The sequence below is a fragment of the Pocillopora verrucosa genome, chromosome 8 (assembly GCF_036669915.1).
Source record: "Pocillopora verrucosa isolate sample1 chromosome 8, ASM3666991v2, whole genome shotgun sequence".
NCBI classification, from domain to species: Eukaryota; Metazoa; Cnidaria; class Anthozoa; order Scleractinia; family Pocilloporidae; genus Pocillopora; species Pocillopora verrucosa.
Window position 1 is genome coordinate 18,590,519 of NC_089319.1, and position 23,537 is coordinate 18,614,055.

At 40.1% G+C, this 23,537-nt stretch overlaps 1 protein-coding gene and 2 pseudogenes across 1 annotated transcript; 1 reads left to right on the forward strand and 2 right to left on the reverse strand.

Moving 5' to 3' along the window:
- Window positions 1-4,008: 4,008 nt before the first annotated feature.
- On the reverse strand, window positions 4,009-7,317 carry LOC136283030 (endonuclease III-like protein 1; annotated as a pseudogene).
- Window positions 7,318-10,753: 3,436 nt separating this feature from the next.
- Window positions 10,754-13,881, forward strand: LOC131782810 (fibrinogen-like protein 1). The gene is made up of 4 exons (XM_066171193.1): window positions 10,754-10,892; window positions 11,980-12,191; window positions 13,027-13,165; window positions 13,265-13,881. The coding sequence occupies exons 1-4, from the start codon at window positions 10,754-10,756 to the stop codon at window positions 13,879-13,881; spliced, it is 1,107 nt and encodes a 368-aa protein (XP_066027290.1).
- Window positions 13,882-14,817: 936 nt separating this feature from the next.
- On the reverse strand, window positions 14,818-23,506 carry LOC136283031 (endonuclease III-like protein 1; annotated as a pseudogene).
- Between the last annotated feature and the right edge of the window lie 31 nt (window positions 23,507-23,537).

Genomic DNA, 23,537 nt, shown 5'->3' on the forward strand with positions numbered 1-23,537 from the left:
TTTCGTATTTTAGCGAAAAACACCTAAATACCGAGTCGCGAGTCGAAGCTCTTCAACTAGCAAAGCATTCAGTTATTTTTCTCTTAACGTGAGTTAGTTTCAAGCTGTCAAAATCGGCTTTTCGTGTCGTGCATTCCTCTCTGGTATCGCTTCGCTTGTAGCTGTAATGGAATAAAGTTAACTTCGCTCGAAAATCTCAGAGATGAACTCTTTTCACTTGTATGGTCACTTTTAGTAATGATGGAATTTTATTCACCTTCGAACGGAACTACTTCAAGTTAACGTGTTCCAGACACGATCAAACCAGAGTAAACCATGGCCAACAAGGACGATGAGGATGAAAAGGAAGACCGGCGACCAAGTATAAAATCGTCTGATGAGTGGGAATCTTAATTATAGGGGTTTCCCGAATTAAGAACCAACAACTTTGAAGGCTTGTGTATTCGCTTGTTGTGCATCGAAGAGTTGCGAATCGCTTAAGATAGGACTGGCCGCAAATTTACGAAAACTGAGACTGAGTAATTTTCAAAACATGAGAAAAATAATTCCATGTAAAAGTATGTTAATATCTAAGCAATACTTTTCACTTCCTGTCGGTTTTCAGACGCAAAAACCCACACGGGATGTTACTGAGAACACAAGGAAAAGTTGTAAATCACCACCCGAGGGTGCATGATTACCAACGTTCCAAGTGCACTGACGCCTAAAAAAATGATAGAAAGTGCGCCTTCTAGCTTTTAAAAATGGAGCCCTGAGTTTACTAGTACAATGAACGATAGGCTTTCGATCAATCAAAGTGTTCCTAATATCTTATAAATGTTTACGATTTTCATCAAGTCGTCAATGTCCTCTTGATTTCTCTCTTTTTGTTTCATGTAAGATAAATCTTGAAGAAAACTCTCAAATATGACGATATGTTTGCATCTGTTCCAGGCTACACTCTGATTAATCACGTGATTGCTACGCACACTGTCACGTGCCCGATAGACTGTACGTGGGAATGCCTACGGGATGCACGCTGTCGATCGTTTAATTATGCAAGCTCAGGGAAAACATGTGAATTAAGTGACCAATCAAAAGCGACAGCCCCAAATGACTTTGTTTTAAGAAAAGGCATCACTTACTACGAGCCAACGACACAGATGGTAAGTCATAGAAATTTACAGATCAGTTAGAAACTTAATCATCAGTGCTCAACCTACCAAGCGCAGGAACCTTTGAGGTCTTCGGTTTTTCAAATTCCATCTTCTGAGCAAGGTGGTGTCAAAATCATATCGAGAGGTCAAATAAATGCCTTTATCTCAGAGAACGGTATGGCTGCCTAAAACTGAACATTTACACAGAGCAGCGTTTGTAAGACCTTCATTTCTAGCCCGAAACACAGTAAGTTGAAATGTGGTGGAACTCAGTGGGCGGGAGTACAATTCAGGCAACAATCGGGCGAATGATTTGAATTTACGAGCAGGAATGAAAACTTTAATTTAAACATGCGCACATGAATTGATTCATATAGCAAAAGTTCAAGTCGGAAGTCTAAACGTTGTTAGAAATATCGAATGCTTAATGCACTTCAGATATTTTTTCCATTTTGAATGGCTAACATTTGCTAAGTGCTTATAATTGGACAGGTGAAATCAAACAATTTGGACATGGAACAGCCAATCAAGCCGCAAATAAGAGCTGCTTTACTGATGAAAGAACCACTCATTCTCGAGAATTTTGTTATTGACACAATTGATGTCATAAAATGCCTATTTTCTAGAAGGAAATCCTGGGTAAATATAATTTGCTCAAATAGAGACAAAATCGTTGCTCGATATACAAAACTTTGAAAATATCAAACTTCTATACTCATTTTGAAAGAGAAACGTTAGCTCTAAGAACGAGAATGTATTTCAACCAAAGAAGGTATTGTCATGGTAAGTTTCGCCTCATAAAAGGATGAAAGTGCGTTTAACTATTCTTCCCATTTTCACCCAGGGAGGAAATAGACCTGTTTGCACCTCGGCTTTATGTCAAAATGGTGGAACATGTGTTGACGCGTGTTGGAATCGCCGGATGTTCACGTGTGAATGTCGACAGGATTATAAAGGAGTGTACTGCGAAGAGCACAGCGGAGGTGGGTAACTCGTGACTAAATAGAAGAGAAGAACACTTAAATTTGCGATAATTTCCTTTCAGCAACAAGTCTCATATTATGTTTCCTTTGTTCCACGTACAGTGAGAAGCTGTCAGCAGCTGAAAACCCTGGGAGCGAATCAGAATGGCATTTATAAAATCAACCCAGATGGTCAAGGGGTCATAAACGTGTACTGTGACCAAACCACAGATGGAGGTGGGTGGACTGTGGTTCAGAGACGTTCCCGTCCATACAAGCAAAGCTTTGAACGAACGTGGGTAGAGTATCGAGTAGGCTTTGGCGACTTGTCCAAAGAATTCTGGCTTGGAAACGACAACTTGCACCGAATCGCCTCTTCAGACAGCATTCTTCGAATAGATCTGCACCGAACCAACGGCCAAAAGGGATATGCCAAATATGGTGGGTTTCGGGTAGCTGACGAAACAGAAAAGTATCGATGCGACATGAGTTCGTACGAAGGAAACATCGGAAATGGGTTTTATGGAAATACAGATCCTAAATTGAACATCCGAGGGATGAAATTCGGCACACCAGACCAAGATAATGACAATCACCCTGGCAAGTGTTTTCCTTATGGTGCATGGTGGGCAAACCAATGTGGCGAGGTTAATCTCAATGCAAGGGATGGTCCGCACTGGGGTCCCTGGACTTCTCAGCCTTACCTAAATTTTTCTGAGATGAAAGTAAGGCATAACTGAACAAAACTGCTATAGTCACCATAGTTCACCTTCAAAGATGCAAGGAACTCGACGAAGAGATCTGGGCACTAACTATTGTAGCCTTTATAGAATTTGCAATGGCAACTCAAGTTGTCATGTAACGCCCAGTGCTGCGTGACATTACAACCAAAACAGCTGCGAAGGTGACTGAAATCCATTGATATATTATTAGCATAATAATGTATTGACACATAATTTAGTCTTGCGCTAGGTTTTAAATATCGACACGAAATCGCTTTCTTCAACTTGAAATGAAATTTTAAACCTTTCCTTCCAATGGTGATGTTTCATTAGCACCCCAGGAACAGATGTCACACATTATAAACAGACCATTATGTCTAATCCTGTTTCAAGACACCAAGAGACCAAAACAAAGTGAAGCGATCAAAAGCAAACCTTGAAGTCACAGTTGATATAGGCGCGTGTCTCTCCTCAAGAGCCATATACCACTACAAAACGATACCGCTTGGAGCCACCGCTATGGAGACATTAGGTTTCGGAGGGGGGTCTTTAGTCTCTGTTGCTGGAGATACAGGGGGGTGTTGCCCTGAACCCGGCGGTAGACCCTGTTGGGTAGGCTGTTGGGGTCTTATAGATAATTGTGAATAGCTTTGCGAGGCGAATAGCAAAGGAGTTTGAATAGCCAATCAGAGCGCAACACCCTTGCCATCCACCGTTTAAGTATAAACTAATTTCTAAATCAAATTCAATGGCAGATCTCTCCCTTCAAGGAAGGGGTGCTACTTATAAAAAATTTTTCACAAAAAGAGCATCTTGTTACCTAGGTCTTACAGTCTTTGATTTTGCTTCCATCTCCCCTTTTATCCATTGTATCATGAACCTGTACATTTGTTTTACACAGTTGGAACCAGTCTTGAAACATGGTTTGAGGACCAATGCTAACCAGGGCTCAGTTGTTGGAAGGCTGATTAGTGCTAACTCAGGGTTAAATTTTAATCCAGGTTTCTTTACTGCTTTGTTAAAAAGCCTTCTTTGAATAATTTTCTTTATTCTTTAAAAGGCATCCAATCATCAAATCGTAGACAAACAAATTGTAATGAATTTTCTTCTATAGCTTTAACCCTAGAACTCCCAAGATCTGATTATTAATTTCCTCCTCTACCTGCTTAACATTTCCTTGTAAATTAGTTGCGAGAATTTGGTGTTAAATCAAGATAACAACTTCTACCTTCTCATTACCTGTTTGCTGGATAGTGCACAGATATTGTAAGGAGAAGTTACATGTGAATCACTTCTGGGAGTTTGAGGGTTAAGATCTGATATCAGATTTCACACTAACCATGAGGCTACCTCAACCCAGCTTTGCACAACATGGCCCAGGGCTAAAGACAAGGACAGCCTAGGTTAAAGTAAAACTTAATTTCCCCTTAAGTCTTAGTGTCCTTTCTATCCTTTCTGGGTGAAAGTTTTTTCTTAGTTTCCTCCTCAGCTTTTCCTCTGCTCCTTCTTTAACCTTCATGACAGATCTTGGAGTTAAGACAGAACTTGCACATTGGACTTACAGGAAGACATGTCTGTTGACCAAATCCAACCAACAATACATTCAGTTCATCCCACTTCTCTCTGAGAAAACAGAAAAAGAGTTCAATAATTTAGTCTCTGAAGCCATACACTCTAATTATTTAACTGTTGGTTATGGGTAAACAGCATATGATAGTCAAGGTTTGCTATGCTTCTAGAGGATCTTGAACCTAGGTCTGAAAGTCCTTAAAGTTTTCCTTTTTGCATTCTGCTCCTTGAAAGTCAGGAAGGACCAAAAGCCTGTTTATTTCAGAATATTTGTAAAAGTTGTTTGGAACTTGCACAATAGCTGGGTCTCTAAAATGTGGCAGTAAGTGAAAAGGCTTTGGCAAGGAAGGAGCAAAACACCTGGTGAAGAGAATTTGCATAACTTGGTATCATTCAAAATCACTTTTCACCAGCTTTCTACATCAATTCTAGTTTCCTCTGGCAGTTTAGTACGTTTTTTGACCCATCCTGGTCTGTTAGAAATTCTATGAACATGAGTATCAACTCCAGTTCCAGTCACTTGTCCCCAAGCCACATTCATGGTAATATGCACCATTTTTGGGCCCACACCTGGAAGTTTGTAGAAAGTGGAGCTATGCTATTGGTGAGAATATGGTGACAGAACAATAGTGTAGTTCCACTTTCTGCATATAAACCCACACACAACCCACAATTCCTCCAATTGCTCTGATGAAGGGCTAATGCTCGAAATGTCAGCTTTTTTAGTCTTTAATTACACCAGTCAATTTTGCTTGTTGTCACTCCCGACTCCCCTGAGTAGGATTTTGTCATTTTTGCGGTCACGTGACCACGCGAGCAATCTTGTTGTATTCGCCATGTGCTTTCAAGTGCCAGATTTATTTGTTATTAAATACGGAGTTTACAGAGCTTATTTCGTTTATTTTAAACCGAGAGGTCATACAGTTCGGTAAGTGGACATTTGTGGACATTTGTAAACGTTTTGAAGAACATATAAGACATTGGACATTTATATTTTTTGCAGAAAACCACTCGCATCGCCTTTATGTAAACAAGGAATGTGTCGATTGTGAGTTTTCACTGTGTGCCTCGGATTGTGCAACTGTGTTATATTTTTGTGGTCCGTGGCCGTACGGACTTTGAACATTTGGAGATATTTGTGAATAAACCAGTACGTTACTGACACTTGTTGATGTTGGAAGAATGTTCTCTTTTGTTAACCCATAAGCCTTGAATTTTTCCATTGCAGCAAAAGTAACTTGGTCTTTTGTTTGACTTGACAGCATGAGGGAGATAAGTACTTGATATCAGACTGACAGCAAAAGTGAGGAGAGATGAACCATTGATACTGGACTGTCTTAACCCTCTTTCCCCTAAGAGTGACTGGCTTCTAATTTCTCCTAACAGTTTCACCCTTGCATCAAATATTTAGAATCATGAGAATTAAGGAAATGATGCCCAATTCTAGAAGCTCCTGATTGTCAAACAAATTCTCCTCGTAAATTTCAGATAGTATGCAGCATAGTCAATTAGTTTTCATTGTTTGTGATAGGACAATGGTAGAATTATACTAATATTTGTAAACACTCTCTTTCTTCTGAACAAACTCTTCAGTTGAGTCTGATGATGTGGCAAGCTTAATCAGCAGACTTTGTTTTCTGATTAGAAGGGAAATTTCAATCTTATATGCAAGGTAAGATTTCTGACTGGCTACTCTTTAACCCTTTACACCCTAACATCAGTATGCATATTCTCCACACTGTTCTTTATACATTTCCCAAGGTGCTGACAGGGAGAATTTGTTTGCCAATCAAAAGGTTTCTTTCCTGATGACCATTTCCTTAATTCTCATGACCTTAATGTGTGATTCAGGAGTGATATTGTAGGGAGAAATAAGATGTTACTCATCCTTTGGGTTTAAAGGGTTAAATGGGAAATCTAAGAATGGTTGCCAGGATGAGGGTGAATCCTTACAACTTTTATTCCAGTAGCTCATACATGAAGATCTCTATTGTTGCAAGTAAGAAAAAAAGAAACCAAAATCATCACAAAAAATTTGACAAATAAACATCAGTAAGGCAAGATATCTGAAAAAAGACTGGCCCAGTTGTCCAGGTTTTTATGAGGAGACCTCAACCTCATCCCTGGCTGCAGAGTATGGCACAAATTCTCATTGTCGTTACCTTAGGATATGTGAGGAAAACAGTATGAAGAATATGCATACTATAATGTTGGGGTGTAAAGGGTTAAACATATAGCTGTTGAACTATTTTTCATAATTTATCTTATAACTGAAATGAAAAGTGGGATGCAATCAATTGTGGTAAAATTTCTACACAGTCCCATTCTACATCATGCATTCAGTTCTTGGATAGAGAAAACAATGACAAAAACAATACATTGCCATTAGCAAAACAGATTTGTTTTACAACAGTATGGGGCTGTGCAGAAATTTTACCCAAAACGTTTCTACCTCTCATAAATCAGCTTACTTGTCTCCGAGGAGACCACTGTGTCGGATCTTCCCTTACCCCACCCCACTGGACTGCCAATTTCATCTCCTCTCACCTCTGGTGACTGGCTCTCATCAGCTGTCTTCTCGCATCCTTGTGAATCAACTGGGGCATCGCGTGTTTTTCTCATTTCACGAATATTAGCCAGCTACTCTCTCCAGTTAAGAGGCTGCCAAGTTGAACCTTGTGTTTGTGCCGTGCACGTGTCTTTTTTACGCTTTTTGGCCGCAACATCTTCAGTTTTCTTGTCGTCCCTAGACGAGTCTTCTTCATGTCGCTTCTCGTATTCGATTTTGATGTGCCTTCTTGGTTCCTTTTGGTTCGTTGACAAAGCTGCGGTTGCTTCTCTAGCCGCCGAGCGTGTTTGTCTCCCTTTTGAGGTGAAATACTGGGAAGCACTCATCCTGGAAATCTGTGAAAACGAACTGATCACATGTTTGAATTGTCAGTCTCCCCTGCATCTGCCTTTACCAGTACTATTGTGAACAGTCCTCCCCGTTCTCGCCATGGAACGCTAATTTTGGCGGAAAAGTGATGTCACTCGACCAGCTGATTACGTAATTAGTCACCACATAAAAGCCGGAGATTTGCCGCAGAATAAAACTAATTCCCTATTAGCACATCCTCTCCATTGAATTTTCTCCACACTGAACCCAAAAGAACAAAGAATAGGCATCAACAAGAAAATAGAAACTTTACAATCTTTTGTTTGGCATCAAATATCGTCTGATGAAGTTTTACTGTAAATTTTGAGCTTAAGAAGTGTTCATGATTGAAATTTAGACGAACTTGAGTGGCAAACACGAGAATAATGAAACATCAAAATTTTACCATATTAAAACAACAAACTAAATCAATGGTTTTAACAGAAAACCCATGTCACTTGCCTTTAGATGGGGCGGTTTCAGATGAAATGAATGAGATTGGAGGGGAGTCCTCCTTAGATCATGATTTAATGATAATTGACAAGAAGATTGCGCTGTTTTAAACCTTAGTTTCTACATGTTCGTCCGATTCAGTTAAATAGTGACTGAAAAAAAGGCTAACTACACGAGATATAAAATTTTCCATCAATCTTCTATGGCGCTTTGATTTGTCTTTTCTCTTCCCCAGTGTTAACTCCAAAGGTGTTTGTCCGTCTCGCTGTAAATAATTTATTATGGAGTTCAAAAGTCAAAATAGGTGTTGTTTTCTTCCGTGTTAGGATGAGGCATTTGCACATATGTCTCACCCGGTATATACTAAATAATTTATGTAGAGAGCTGTCTCACCTTATTTCTTCAAACTTTAATATAGAAGCACAACTTTTATTTATTTGTAAGTTTTTCCTTCTAAAAGTTTTATTTATGCTAAGATTGCGTTTTAAGCGATGTTTAGTCGATCGGTAGGATGTTAATGTTATTCCTGAAGGCACAGGACGAATCATCAAGCTCATAATTTGGAGTTTGCGTGCAGTTTGGAAGCAATCAGTATTTATTTCACAAGGATTCAAATTTAGGTTTAGCGTCCTTTAGCGCCTTTTACGTATTTATGTATAAAGAGAATATACCCCTTACAGACTATACAATTCGTTAGTTGCGGGTCAGTATTATTCCGATATTTATCCGATCGTAATAACGTTATTCCTGAACCCAAACAGGAAGAAGCACCAAGCTCAGGATGTAAACTTTTTATTGCTGAGAGGTTACGTAGCAGGTGAATCAAAGAGATTGCCTAATAAACTAACTTTTAACCTCAGTATGCTTAATATAGCTGGGAACTGGACGTGCAATAACGAACAGTTTCCCAAAGACCGTCATGTTTTGGTCCCCCGTCTGCTTGCTTTGATGTTTATTTAAAGTAGTGTCTTCGCGCATTTATAGATAAAGGTTAGAAATAAATACCCCATACAGTCTTTACAATTCTTACATTGCGGGTCAGTACCTTTTCGCATCGGGACTTCAAATTTATACCTATATCTCACCTGGCAAGTACTTAATAATTTATGTAGAGGAGAGCTGACTCACGTTATTTCTTTAAATTTTAATAAAAGCAGAATTTTATTTATATGTAGTTTTTCTTTTGAAAATTTGTACGCTAAGCTTGCGTTTTGAACGATGTTTACCTGATCGCTTAAGTGTTATTCCTGAAAGTAGACAAAGTAAGGTCAGGACTTAAACTCTTCAGAGATTGATAAGAGGTTACTTTTAGTTTACCAAAAAGTTAGGTAAATTAACTTTTAACCTCAGTATGATTAATAAAGCTGGCAACAAGACGTGCAATAACGAAGTTTCCCAAGGACCTTCATGTTTTGGCCCCCTGTTGGCTTGCTTTGATGTTAATTTAAAGTAGACTTGAATTCACGTTACGTGCGTTCTTTAGCACCTTCGCACATTTATGTCTAAAGGTTAAAATAAATACCCTATACAGTCTCTACAATTCTTACATTGCGGGTCAGTACTTTTTCGCATCAGGACTTCAAATTTATTCGTATATCTCGCCTGGTAAGTACTAAATAATTCATGTAGACGAGAGCTGTCTCACGCTATTTTTCTGTTTAAATTTTATTAAAAGCGGAATTTTATTTATATGAAGTTTTTCTTTGGAAAATTTGTACGCTAAGCTTTCGTTTTGAACGATGTTTACCTGATCGCTAAAGTGTTATTCCTGAAAGTAGACAAAGTAAGGTCAGGACTTAAACTCTTCAGAGAATGATAAGAGGTTAAATAACGTGCATATGACATCAATATGCTTTACCCATTAACTCCCATAAGTGACTAACATGTAACTTCTCCCTGTAACATTCACGCGTTATCCAGCCAACATGTAATGACAATACTCAAACTCATCGAGTAGAAGTTTTAACTTGAGTCTTGATTTTACACCAAATTCTCGTGACTTATTTACAAGGAAATGTGTAGCAGCTAGAGGGGAGAATTTACAATCAGATCTTGGGAGTTCAAGGGTCGTTAATACAGCTGCAAACTAAACCCACAATAAAGATCAGACAGGGCAAACCCTTCATGTTTTGTCTCTCTTTTTCAGTATGGGTGCAATCAGTTTTTATTTAATTTTGTCTGGTTTTAAATTCTATCTTTACCTAGTTTTAAATTCTAGACATTCTACTATTACCTAGTTTTAAATTCTAGACATTCTACTATTATCTAGTTTTAATTTCTAGACTACTGAACCCAAGGGTAATTATTTGCAGGATAAAAGCACCACAAAACCCGGAAAACTGTTAAGTTAATTAATTCCATGGTTCAGTCAGTGAACCAATGTCGTGAAATGTTATCAATGTCTTCCTCAGAAAATCATTCTCACTTATTTTCCTTCCTTATACTGTTCAATCGTTCTTCAATAGAAATGAAAGAGAATCCTTAATAAATATGTCAAATTTTGAAATTGATCGAGCTTTTAATAAAGAATGTTATTCGTGAGACTCCTGAAACAAAAAACCTAGAAAACTGTTAAATTAATTAATTCCATCGCAATTTAAAAGAAAAAGAAGGCTACAATTAGCGCCCAAACTGGTTCAGTCAGTGAACCAATGTCGTGAAATGTTATCAATGTCTTCCTCAGAAAACCATGCTCACTTATTTCCCCCCTAAACCGTTTAATCTTTCTTCAATAGAAATAGAAGAGAATCCTCAATAAGTGTGTCAAATTTTGAAGTTGATCGAGCTTTTAATAATTAATGTTATTCGCCAGTCTCCTGCTAAGTTTCTAGAACCTAACACATAAACGAACTGTGGATAAGAATTATTTTCACTCGAAAATTATTCATTTTCAAGTCGACACACCAGCGACTAATTGAGGTCATAGCTTCCTTATCACGACTTTATCTTGATCGTGAACTAATTTAAAAGCCGAGCGAATGTAACTTGAAAACAATGCAGCGACTCACTTTACTCTTCCATTCTCAGTTTCTCCTGTGCTGGAAGTTTACAACTCCCTCAGCTCAAAGTCTAACAGGAACGTCGAACCCTGGTCAGTTGTCTTGTTTAAGAAGATCTGAACATCCTGAAAAAGGTAAAGCTTGACTCAAACACTTAATATGGGCACCGTAAATAATGGCAAAAATAAATCTTAGACTACACAAAGAATAAAAAACTTGACGCAGAACCAATGTGAACCGAGAAGATTTGTTGAGACTATTTGAATAGTGGGGTTGAAGGTAATGTGATCGTGATGCGCTGACTTTAATTCATCAGTTACGACACAAGCAAATTCAGTTTCGTATTTTAGCGAAAAAAACCTAAATACCGAGTCGCGAGTCGAAGCTCTTCAACTAGCAAAGCATTCAGTTATTTTTCTCTTGACGTGAGTTAGTTTCAAGCTGTCAAATTCGGCTTTTCGTGTCGTGCATTCCTCTCTGGTATCGCTTCGCTTGTAGCTGTAATGGAATAAAGTTAACTTCGCTCGAAAATCTCAGAGATGAACTCTTTTCACTTGTATGGTCACTTTTAGTAATGATGGAATTTTATTCACCTTCGAACGGAACTACTTCAAGTTAACGTGTTCCAGACACGATCAAACTAGAGTAAACCATGGCCAACAAGGTCGATGAGGATGAATAGGAAGACCGGTGACCAAATTCGCTGTGATCGGAGTATAAAATCGTCTGATGAGTGGGAATCTTAATTATAGGGGTTTCCAGAATTAAGAATCAACAACTTTGAAAGCTTGTGTATTCCCTTGTTGTGTATCGAAGAGTTGCGAACAGCCTAAGATAGAACTGGCCGGAAATTTACGAAACTGAGACTGAGTAATTTTCGAAACACGAGAAAAATAATTCCATGTAAAAATATGTTAATATCTAAGCAATACTTTTCACTTCCTGTCGATTTTCAGACGCAAAAACTCAAACGTTCCAAGTGCACTGACGCCTAAAAAAATGATAGAAAGTGCGTCTTCTAGCTTTTAAAAATGGAGCCCTGAGTTTACTAGTACAATGACCGAAAGGCTTTCGATAAATCAAAGTGTTCCCAATATCTTATAAATTTTTACGACTTTCATCAAGTCGTCAATGTCCTCTTGATTTCTCTCTTTTTGTTTCCTGTAAGATATATCTTGAAGAAAACTCTCATATATGACGATATGTTTGCATCTGTTTTAGGCTACACTCTGGTTAATCACGTGATTGCTACGCACACTGTCACGTGCCCGATAGACTGTACGTGGGAATGCCTACGGGATGCACGCTGTCGATCGTTTAATTATGCAAACTCAGGGAAAACATGTGAATTAAGTGACCAATCAAAAGCGACAGCCCCAAATGACTTTGTTTTAAGAAAAGGCATCACTTACTACGAGCCAACGACACAGATGGTGAGTCATAGAAATTTACAGATCAGTTAGAAACTTAATCATCAGTGCTCAACCTACCAAGCGCAGGAACCTTTGAGGTCTTCGGTTTTTCAAATTCCATCTTCTGAGCAAGGTGGTGTCAAAATCATATCGAGAGGTCAAATAAATGCCTTTATCTCAGAGAACGGTATGGCTGCCTAAAACTGAACATTTACACATAGCAGCGTTTGTAAGACCTTCATTTCTAGCCCGAAACACAGTAAGTTGAAATGTGGTGGAACTCAGTGGGCGGGAGTACAATTCAGGCAGCAATCGGGCGAATGATTTGAAATTACGAGCAGGAACGAAAACTTTAATTTAAACATGCGCACATGAATTGATTCATATAGCAAAAGTTCAAGTCGGAAGTCTAAACGTTGTTAGAAATATCGAATGCTTAATGCACTTCAGATATTTTTTCCATTTTGACTGGCTAACATTTGCTAAGTGCTTATAATTGGACGGGTGAAATCAAACAATTTGGACATGGAACAGCCAATCAAGCCGCAAATAAGAGCTGCTTTACTGATGAAAGAACCACTCATTCTCGAGAATTTTGTTATTGACACAATTGATGTCATAAAATGCCTATATTCTAGAAGGAAATCCTGGGTAAATATAATTTGCTCAAATAGAGACAAAATCGTTGCTCGATATACAAAACTTTGAAAATATCAAACTTCTATACTCATTTTGAAAGAGAAACGTTAGTTCTAAGAACAAGAATATATTTCAACCTAAGAAGGTATTGTCATGGTAAGTTTCGCCTAATAAAAGGATGAAAGTACGTTTAACCATTCTTCCCATTTTCACCCAGGGAGGAAATAGACCTGTTTGCACCTCGGCTTTATGTCAAAATGGTGGAACATGTGTTGACGCGTGTTGGAATCCTCGGATGTTCACGTGTGAATGTCGACAGGATTATAAAGGAGTGTATTGCGAAAAGCACAGCGGAGGTGGGTAACTCGTGACCAAATAGAAGAGAACACTTAAATTTGCGATAATTTCCTTTCAGCAACAAGTCTCATATTATGTTTCCTTTGTTCCACGTACAGTGAGAAGCTGTCAGCAGCTGAAAACCCTGGGAGCGAATCAGAATGGCATTTATAAAATCAACCCAGATGGTCAAGGGGTCATAAACGTGTACTGTGACCAAACCACAGATGGAGGCGGGTGGACTGTGGTTCAAAGACGTTCCCGTCCATACAAGCAAAGCTTTAGACGAATGTGGGTAGAGTATCGAGTAGGCTTTGGCGACTTGTCCAAAGAATTCTGGCTTGGAAACGACAACTTGCACCGAGTCGCCTCTTCAGACAGCATTCTTCGAATAGATCTGCACCAAACCAACGGCCAAAAGGGATATGCCAAATATGGTGGGTTTCGGGTAGCTGACGAAACAGAAAAGTATCGATGCGACATGAGTTCGTACGATGGAAACATCGGAAATGGATTTTATGGTAATACAAATCCTAAATTTAACATTCGAGGGATGAAATTCGGCACACCAGACCAAGATAATGACAACCACCCTGGCAAGTGTTTTCCTAGTGGTCCATGGTGGGCAAACCAATGTGGCAAGGTTAATCTCAATTCAAAGAATGGTCCGTACTGGGATCCCTGGACTTCTCAGCCTAACCTAAAATTCTCTGAGATGAAAGTAAGGCATAACTGAACAAAACTGCTATAGTCACCATAGTTCACCTTCAAGGATGCAAGGAACTCGACGAAGAGATCTGGGCACTAACTAATGTAGCCTTTATAGAATTTGCAATGGCAACTCAAGTTGTCATGTAACGCCCAGTGCTGCGTGGCGTTACAACCAAAAACAGCTGCGAAGGTGACTGAAATCCATTGATATATTATTAGCATAATAATATATTGACACATAATTTAGTCTTGCGCTAGGTTTTAAATATCGACACGAAATCGCTTTCTTCAACTTGAAATGAAATGTGAAACCTTTCCTTCTAATGGTGATGTTTCATTAGCACCCCACGAACAGATGTCACACATTATAAACAGACGATCATGTTTAATCCTGTTTCAAGACACCAAGAGACCAAAACAAAGTGAAGCGATCAAAAGCAAACCTTGAAGTCACAGGCCAACCACATGTTTCAAAAACTGTTATTTACAAATGGTCTGGTTTTATAGCCGTGTTAGTGAAAAAGGCTTCTACTTTCTTGAAAATAAAAATCATAAAAAAGTGTTTGTAAAATAAAGCCTCGGCGACTTCCCTGAACTTTCAAGCATATCGTTATATCATACTAATTTAAAAGCCCACGAATATGTAACAAGTGCAAATCTAACTTGAAGACTCCACACTAAGTTTCTTATACGTAAGTACTATTAGTGCCGATAAAGAGCTGTACAAGACAGTTTCTCTTATTGCCAAAATGATTTATTTGAGAGTAATAGTGCAGGCCTCACTGCACTCACCCTGTCGTCCATTAACATCAGTAGCACGTACCAAGAAGTGGTACTTATTGCCGGGTGATAACTGAGTCAGAATGCAAGCCATAGGAAGCGTCAACGCCTTGACGACTCCAATCTTCTTCCACTGGTGAGGGTTCTCCGTTGTGCCGCCGTCCTGAAGGGCAAACAGTTGCTAGTTCATTGTAGGCGCGTGTCTCTCCTCAAGAGCCATGTACCACGACAAAACGATACCACTTGGAGCCACCGCTATGGAGACATTAGGTTTCGGAGGAGGGTCTTTAGTCTCTGTTGCAGGAGATACGGGGGATGTTGCCCTAAACTCGGCGGTAGACCCTGTTGGGGTCTTGTAGATAATTGTGAATAGCTTTGCAAGGCGAATAACAAAGGATAAAAGGAGTTTGAGTAGCCAATCAGAGCGCGCCTTCATTGCCATCCACCGTTTAAAGTATAAACTAATTTCTAAATCAAATTCAATGGCAGATCTCTCCCTTCAAGGAAGGGGTGCCACTTATAAAACATTTTTCACAAAAAAAGCACCTTGTTACCTAGGTCTCACAGTCTTTGATTTTGCTTCCATCTTCCCTTTTATCCATTGTATCATGAACCTGTACGTTTATTTTACACAGTCTTGAGACATGGTTTGAGGACCAATGCTAACCTGGGCTCAGTTGTTGGAGGGCTGATTAGTGCTAACCCAGGGTTCAGTTTTAATTCAGGTTTCCTTACTGCTTTGTTAAAAAGCCTTTTTTGGATAATTTTTTTTATTTTTTAAAAGGTATCCAATCATCAAATCGTAGACGAAACAAATTATAATGAATTTTCTTCTCTAGCTTTAACCCTATAACTCTCAAGATCTGATTATTAATTTCCTCCTCTAGCTACCTGCTTAACATTTCCTTGTAAATTAGTTGCGAGAATTTGGTGTTAAATCAAGATAACAACTTCTACCTTCTCATTATTTGCTGGATAGTGCACAGATATTGTAAGGAGAAGTTACATGTGAATCACTTCTGGGAGTTTGAGGGTTAAGATCTGATATCAGATTTCACACTAACCATGAGGCTACCTCAACCCAGCTTTGCACAACATGGCCCAGGGCTAAAGACAAGGACAGCCTAAGTTAAAGTAAAACTTAATTTCCCCTCAAATCTTAGTGTCCTTTCTATCCTTTCTGGGTGAAAGTTTTTTCTTAGTTTCCTCCTCAGCTTTTCCTCTGCTCCTTCTTTAACCTTCATGACAGATCTTGGAGTTAAGACAGAACTTGCACATTGGACTTACAGGAAGACATGTCTGTTGACCAAATCCAACCAACAATACATTCAGTTCATCCCACTTCTCTCTGAGAAAACAGAAAAAGAGTTCAATAATTTAGTCTCTGAAGACATACACTCTAATTATTTAACTGTTGGTTATGGGTAAACAGCATATGATAGTCAAGGTTTGCTATGCATCTAGAGAATCTTGAACCTAGGTCTGAAAGTCCTTAAAGTTTTCCTTTTTGCATTCTGCTCCTTGAAAGTCAGGAAGGACCAAAAGCCTGTTTATTTCAGAATATTTGTAAAAGTTGTTTGGAACTTGCACAATAGCTGGGTCTCTAAAATGTGGCAGTAAGTGAAAAGGCTTTGGCAAGGAAGGAGCAAAACACCTGGTGAAGAGAATTTGTGTAACTTGGTATCATTCAAAATCACTTTTCACCAGCCTTCTACAGCAATTCTAGTTTCCTCTGGCAGTTTAGTACGTTTTTTGACCCTGTAACGATATCGATGTTATCATTCTATTTACTTCCGGTCCGCATTTACGTCATAACTACCATGGCAACAAAACTTTAGAGACCATGCTTTCCGGTTTTGTAGAGTGGGTCGGACATCGATTAAAGAGACCTGTGTTACTTCACCTGTGTGTGTCTTGTTCTTCCTATAAACAACGCCACATGGTGTCAGTGATTTGGGATTCTTCCTACAGAATCGTCGCTGAAATACTTGAGTGCATTTTCAAGCCAAACTCAGTGAATCTAGCTCCAGATGACCGAATCAGGCTCGTCGAGCGTAGCGTCAACAAGCACGCAGCCAGCAACTCCTCAATTTATCCAGTCCTCTATTCCTTTACCGTCGAAACTAGACTTCAAGGGGAACTTAGCTGTGAATTGGAAGAAATTTAAGCGGCTTTGGACAAACTACGAGATCGCCTCACGGCTCAGTACGCAAAGCAGTAATCTTCGAACAGCCACATTGTTGACATGTATTGGCCCAGATATCCTGGAGATTTACGATGGTTTGCCCTTCGGAAATGAAGAGGAGAAAACCGACATCGACAAAGTGATAGAGCTTCTAGACGCCTTTTTCATCGGTGAGACGAATGAAATATACGAAGCCTATCTGTTCAATCAGAGAGTACAGGAGGTCGGTGAGTCATTTGATGTTTTCCTTACAGCTTTACGTTCGTTAGCTAAAACGTGCAATTTTGGCATCATGCAAGAGCGAATGATTAGAGACAGAGTTGTCGTAGGAATTAGAGATAACGCCACCCGAAAAAAGCTGCTAGCTGAGAACAAACTAACTCTTAACAAGTGTATTGATATTTGCCGTGCGAGTGAAACCACATCCAAACAACTTAAGGAGATGTCCCATGCGGAGGAGGTTAGCGCCGTTGCCACAGGCCACCCAAAATCGAAGATTGGTTTACGCCATAATGAAGTACGAAATTTCAGTAAAGTTCAACGCCCCGTCCACAACAAAGTAACAGAACCAGTTAGATGTAAGTTCTGCCACAGAACCCATCCTTTAAAAAAGGAACTCTGTCCAGCATGGCAGCACAAGTGTGATAACTGTGGTCGAATGAACCACTTCTCAGTGGCTTGCAGAAGTCAGAAAGCTAAAAAAAAGCAAACTAAGAAGTCAGTTCACAATGTAGAACAAGATGTTCAGGAGTTTAATGACGAAGATTCTGATGATTACTTATTCAGTGTAGAATCTGTGAGCGTCCTTTATGCAAAAAACAGTCCAAAGAAGATTTATGCTAACATGCGCTTGAGGGATGAAACAGTGAAATTCCAGTTAGACTGTGGAGCAACAGTCAATATCCTCCCAGCAGATATTTATCAGCAGGTATTTAACGATCCGCGAATGGAACGCCTTCAGCCTACTCAAACTACCCTCGTCATGTTCAACAAATCAGAGCTGAAACCTCTAGGATGTACTAAGGTCGAGACCTTCAACCCCAAGAATGGACAGTGTTTCCTCACGGAATACACCGTCGTTCCAACAGGTCACACAGCACTCCTTGGTGCTGAATCGGTGCAGCAGTTTGGCCTCATAGTGATTAACACCGATAACATCATGTCTCTCTGGAATGAGATTCCCACACAGCCGGATCTCGTGAGCAAATTCGGAGATGTCTTCTCAGGAGAAGGAAAGCTCAAAGGAAAGCTTCACCTCGAGATTGATAAGTCTGTAACCCCTGTGGCACTGCCAGTGAGGAAAGTCCCCTTTGCAGTAAAAGAGCCTTTAAAACAGGAACTAGAACGCTTAGTTAAGATAGGCATCTTGCAACCAGTAGATGTTCCAACAGATTGGATTTCCTCAATGGTGGTCATTAAGAAGAGCAATGGAAAGATAAGGTTATGTATTGACCCAAAACCTCTGAATAAAGCACTCAGGAGAAATCATTTTCCCCTTCCAGTGATCGACGATCTACTACCACTCCTTACAAATGCTAAAGTCTTCAGTGTCGTCGATGCAAAGAACGGTTTTTGGCATGTGCAGCTAGACGATGAAAGCAGTCTTCTGACCACATTTGGTACCCCCTGGGGAAGGTTCCGCTGGACGCGGATGCCCTTCGGCATATCACCCGCTCCGGAAGAGTTTCAGAGGAGATTGGAATACGCCCTGGAAGGTCTTGATGGAATTAAGCCAATATTTGATGATATCCTTGTTTTTGGTGTCGGAGAAACAGAAACAGAAGCACTTTCTGATCATGATGCAAAGCTGACAGCATTGTTAGAACGCTGCCGCGCTACTGGCATTAAGTTAAACAAAGAGAAGCTTAAGCTCCGTCGCGAAGAAGTGAAGTTTATGGGACATGTTATATGTCAAGATGGTCTTAAGCCTGACCCAGACAAGGTACAAGGTATCAAAGAGATGCCAACCCCGACAAGCAAACAAGATCTCAAGAGACTTCTCGGCATGGTAAATTACCTCCAGAAGTTTGCTCCTAACCTGTCAGAAGTTACATCCCCAATGAGAGACCTTTTGAAAGAAGGGAACCAGTTCCGTTGGGATGAGCAAGTACAAGGTTGTAGTTTCAAGCGAGTTAAGGAGATACTCTCAGCTGCCCCTGTCCTCAAGTATTTTAACCCCAAAGACGACGTGGAATTGCAGTGTGATGCATCAGACCGAGGACTTGGTGCATGTCTAATGCAAGGAGGCCAGCCCGTGGCTTATGTATCTCGTTCCATGACAGAAACAGAAGTGAACTATGCCCAGATAGAGAAAGAGATGCTTGCAATACTTTTCGGAGTAGAACGTTTTGAGCAGTTTGTATATGGTCGACCTGTCAAGATCCAAACTGACCACAAACCCTTGGAGAGCATCTTCCGTAAAAGTCTACTCAGTGCGCCTAAACGTCTCCAGCGAATGTTGCTAAGATTGCAGAAGTTTGACCTTCAAGTGTCTTACAAAAAAGGGACTGAAATGTATCTGGCAGATACACTGAGCAGAGCATACAGAGTGCGCAAGAGCACAAAAGAAGATGTAGCAGAAGATGTTATGTACATAGAGGACATGAGAGGAGACACTGAAAGAGAGCTAGAGCACATCAATATGATGCAATACTTGCCAGTATCGGAACCAACGCTGATTGCCATTCAGCAAGCAACAGAATCCGATCCTACCCTGAGAGAGCTGAAGAGAACAATCAGGCAAGGTTGGCCAGCTACCAAAGCTGGGGTATCAGCAAACATCAGTGGTTACTTTACATTTCGGGACGAACTGTCTTTACAGAATGGACTGGTGTTCAAAGGTGAAAGACTAGTTATCCCTATGAGCGTGAAAGCTGACATGTTGGCTAAGATCCACCGGAGCCACATCGGCATCCAAGGCTGTCTCAGAAGAGCAAGAGAAGTAGTTTACTGGCCTGGGATGAACAAAGATGTCGAAGATTATGTAGCAAAGTGTGCCGTCTGCAACAGCCAGCCTGTCGAGCAAGGAAAAGAGCCAATGATTTGTCACGAACTGTCTAGTAGACCCTGGGAGAAAATCGCAGTTGATCTTTTTGATCTGAACGGTGTAGATTTCATGGTGACCGTTGACTACTATTCAAGCTTCTTTGAAGTCGACAGAATGACAAGCAAGACAGCAGACGAAGTTGTGAAGAAGTTGAAAGCCCATCTTGCCCGCCATGGAATTCCCGACCAGCTTGTATCGGATAATGGACAGCCCTTTTCTTCCGCAAAGTTCCAACAGTTCGCAGACACTTATGGTTTTGAACATATAACAAGCTCTCCAACATATCCTCAGTCCAACGGCAAAGTCGAGAACACGGTGAAGACAGCAAAACATCTGCTAGAGAAAGCCGTCAAGTCCGAACAAGACCCATATCTTGCCCTGCTGGACTGGAGAAATACTCCCACAGAAACACTCAACTCGTCACCTGTTCAGCGATTATTCGGTAGAAGAACAAAGACTCCACTCCCAACCTCAAACCAATTGCTCAAGCCGAAGCTACCAGAGGAGGTTGATCAGAAGTTGAAGCTACAAAAGGCTAAACAATCCCTGTACTACAATCAAGGCGCCAAAGAACTGAAGGAACTGCGCCCAGGAGACACAGTGCGATTGCAGCCACTAAAATCCCACTTGGGAAAGAAGAAGGATTGGACCCAAGCAAGAGTCGAAGGCAAAGTCGACATAAGGTCCTATCAAGTCAGAACAGAAGATGGAAGAATTTATAGGAGGAACCGCAGACACCTGAGACATACACGTGAAGTGATGCCACACAGTGAAGATGGGATGAGATTATCCCCAAAAGCAACACCAATTTCTGCTACTGCAAATTCTGGTAATGAAATACCATCGGTACCACCTTCCATACCAAGTACTGCAGTCAGTAAGGACCACTCAGACACAGTACCTTTGCAGAACACGGACAAGCCACATCCGGAATATCCACCTCAGTTTGCAGCAGATAAGCAGGAGATTTCCCCATCGGTGACCACCACTCGATCTGGACGAATTGTGCGACCACCCACACGTTACCAGTGATTGGGGTTATCGAAAGAACAAAAAAAGGACATGACAAACTCTTAATTTTCTTTTTTTTTGTAGTTTATTTTAAACTAGGATTGAGACATTCAGTTACGTTTACATTTTTTTTTGTTTCCTGAAGAAAGGGAGATGTAACGATATCGATGTTATCATTCTATTTACTTCCGGTCCGCATTTACGTCATAACTACCATGGCAACAAAACTTTAGAGACCATGCTTTCCGGTTTTGTAGAGTGGGTCGGACATCGATTAAAGAGACCTGTGTTACTTCACCTGTGTGTGTCTTGTTCTTCCTATAAACAACGCCACAGACCCATCCTGGTCTGTTAGAAATTCTATGAACATGAGTATCAACTCCAGTTCCAGTCACTTGTCCCCAAGCCACATTCATGGTAATATGCACCATTTTTGGGCCCACACCTGGAAGTTTGCAGAAAGTGGAGCTATGCTATTGGTGAGAATATGGTGACAGAACAATAGTGTAGTTCCACTTTCTGCATATAAATCCACACACAACCCCCAATTCCTCCAATTGCTCTGATGAAGGGCTAATGCTCGAAATGTCAGCTTTTTTAGCCTTTACGCCAGTCAATTTTGCTTGTTGATGTTGTAAGAATGTTCTCTTTTGTTAACCCATAAGCCTTGAATTTTTCCATTGCAGCAAAAGTAACTTGGTCTTTTGTTTGACTTGACAGCATGAGGGAGATAAGTACTTGATATCAGACTGACAGCAAAAGTGAGGAGAGATGAACCATTGATACTGGACTGTCTTAACCCTCTTTCCCCTAAGAGTGACTGGCTTCTAATTTCTCCTGACAGTTTCACCCTTGCATCTAATACTTAAAATCATGAAAATAAAGGAAATGATGTCCAATTCTAGAAGCTCCTGATTATCAAACAAATTCTCCTCATAAATTTCAGATGGTATGCAGCATAGTCAATTAGTTTTCATTGTTTGTGATAGGACAATGGTAGAATTATACTAATATTTGTAAGCACTCTCTTTCTTCTGAACAAACTCTTCAGTTGAGTCTGATGATGTGGCAAGCTTAATCAGCAGACTTTGTCTTCTGATTAGAAGGGAAATTTCAATCTTATATGCAAGGTAAGATTTCTGACTGGCTACTCTTTAACCCTTTACACACTAACATCAGTATGCATATTCTCCACACTGTTCTTTATACATTTCCCAAGGTGCTGACAGGGAGAATTTGTTTGCCAATAAAAAGGGTTCTTTCCTGATGACCATTTACTTAATTCTCATGACCTTAATGAGTGATTCAGGAGTGATATTGTAGGGAGAAATTAGATGTTACTCATCCTTTGGGTTTAAAGGGTTAAATAAGAAACTTAAGAATGGTTGCCAGGATGAGGGTGTATCCTTACAACTTTTATCCCAGTAGCTCATACATGGAGATCTCTATTGTTGCAAGTGAGAAGAAAAGAAACCAAAATCATCACAAAAAATTTGACAAATAAACATCAGTAAGGCAAGATATCTGAAAAAAGACTGGCCCAGTTGTCCAGGTTTTTATGAGGAGACCTCAACCTCATCCCAGGCTGCAGAGTATGGCAGATCTTGACACAATGCAGCAATTTTGGCATGTAATTGACTTTTAAAAGGGAACTTGTGCATGCACTGCCATACTCTGCAAACTGATCCTCACCCACCTTAACCCTTAAGAGTGACTAAAATCTAATTTCTCATTACTCTATAACCCTTGAACTCTTGAGAAAAAAGGAAATGATCACCAAGCAAAGAAGCTCCTGATTGGTACACAAATTCTCCTTGTCATTACCTTAGGATATGTGGGGAGAACAGTATGGAGACTATGCATACTATAATGTTGGGGTGTAAAGGGTTAAACATATAGCTGTTGAACTATTTTTCATTATTTATCATATAACTCAAATGAAAAGTGGGATGCAATCAATTGCTGGGGGTAAATGAATGTGTTGACATTGACCAAGCAAAAAGTGGTAACATTTCTACACAGCCCCATCCTACATCATGCATTAAGTTCTTGGATAGAGAAAACAATAACAAAAACATTACATTACCATTAGGAAAACAGATTTATTTTACAACAGTATGGGGCTGTGCAGAAATTTTACCCAAAGCGTTTCTTCCTCTCATAAATCAGCTTAGTTGTATCCGAGGAGACCACTGTGTCGGATCTTCCCTTACCCCACCCCACTGGACTGCCAATTTCATCTCCTCTCACCTCTGGTGACTGGCTCTCATCAGCTGTCTTCTCGCATCCTTGTGAATCAACTGGGGCATCGCGTGTTTTTCTTATTTCACGAATATTAGCCAGCTACTCTCTCCAGTTAAGAGGCTGCCAAGTTGAACCTTGTGTTTGTGCCGTGGACGTGTCTTTTTTACGCTTTTTGGCTACAACATCTTCAGTTTTCTTGTCGTCCTTAGACGAGTCTTCTTCATGTCGCTTCTCGTATTCGATTTTGATGTGCCTTCTTGGTTCCTTTTGGTTCGTTGACAAAGCTGCGATTGCTTCTCTAGCCGCCGAGCGTGTTTGTCTTCCTTTTGAGGTGAAATACGGGGAAGCACTCATCCTGGAAATCCGTGAAAACAAACTGATCATATGTTTGAATCGTCAGTCTCCCCTGCATCTG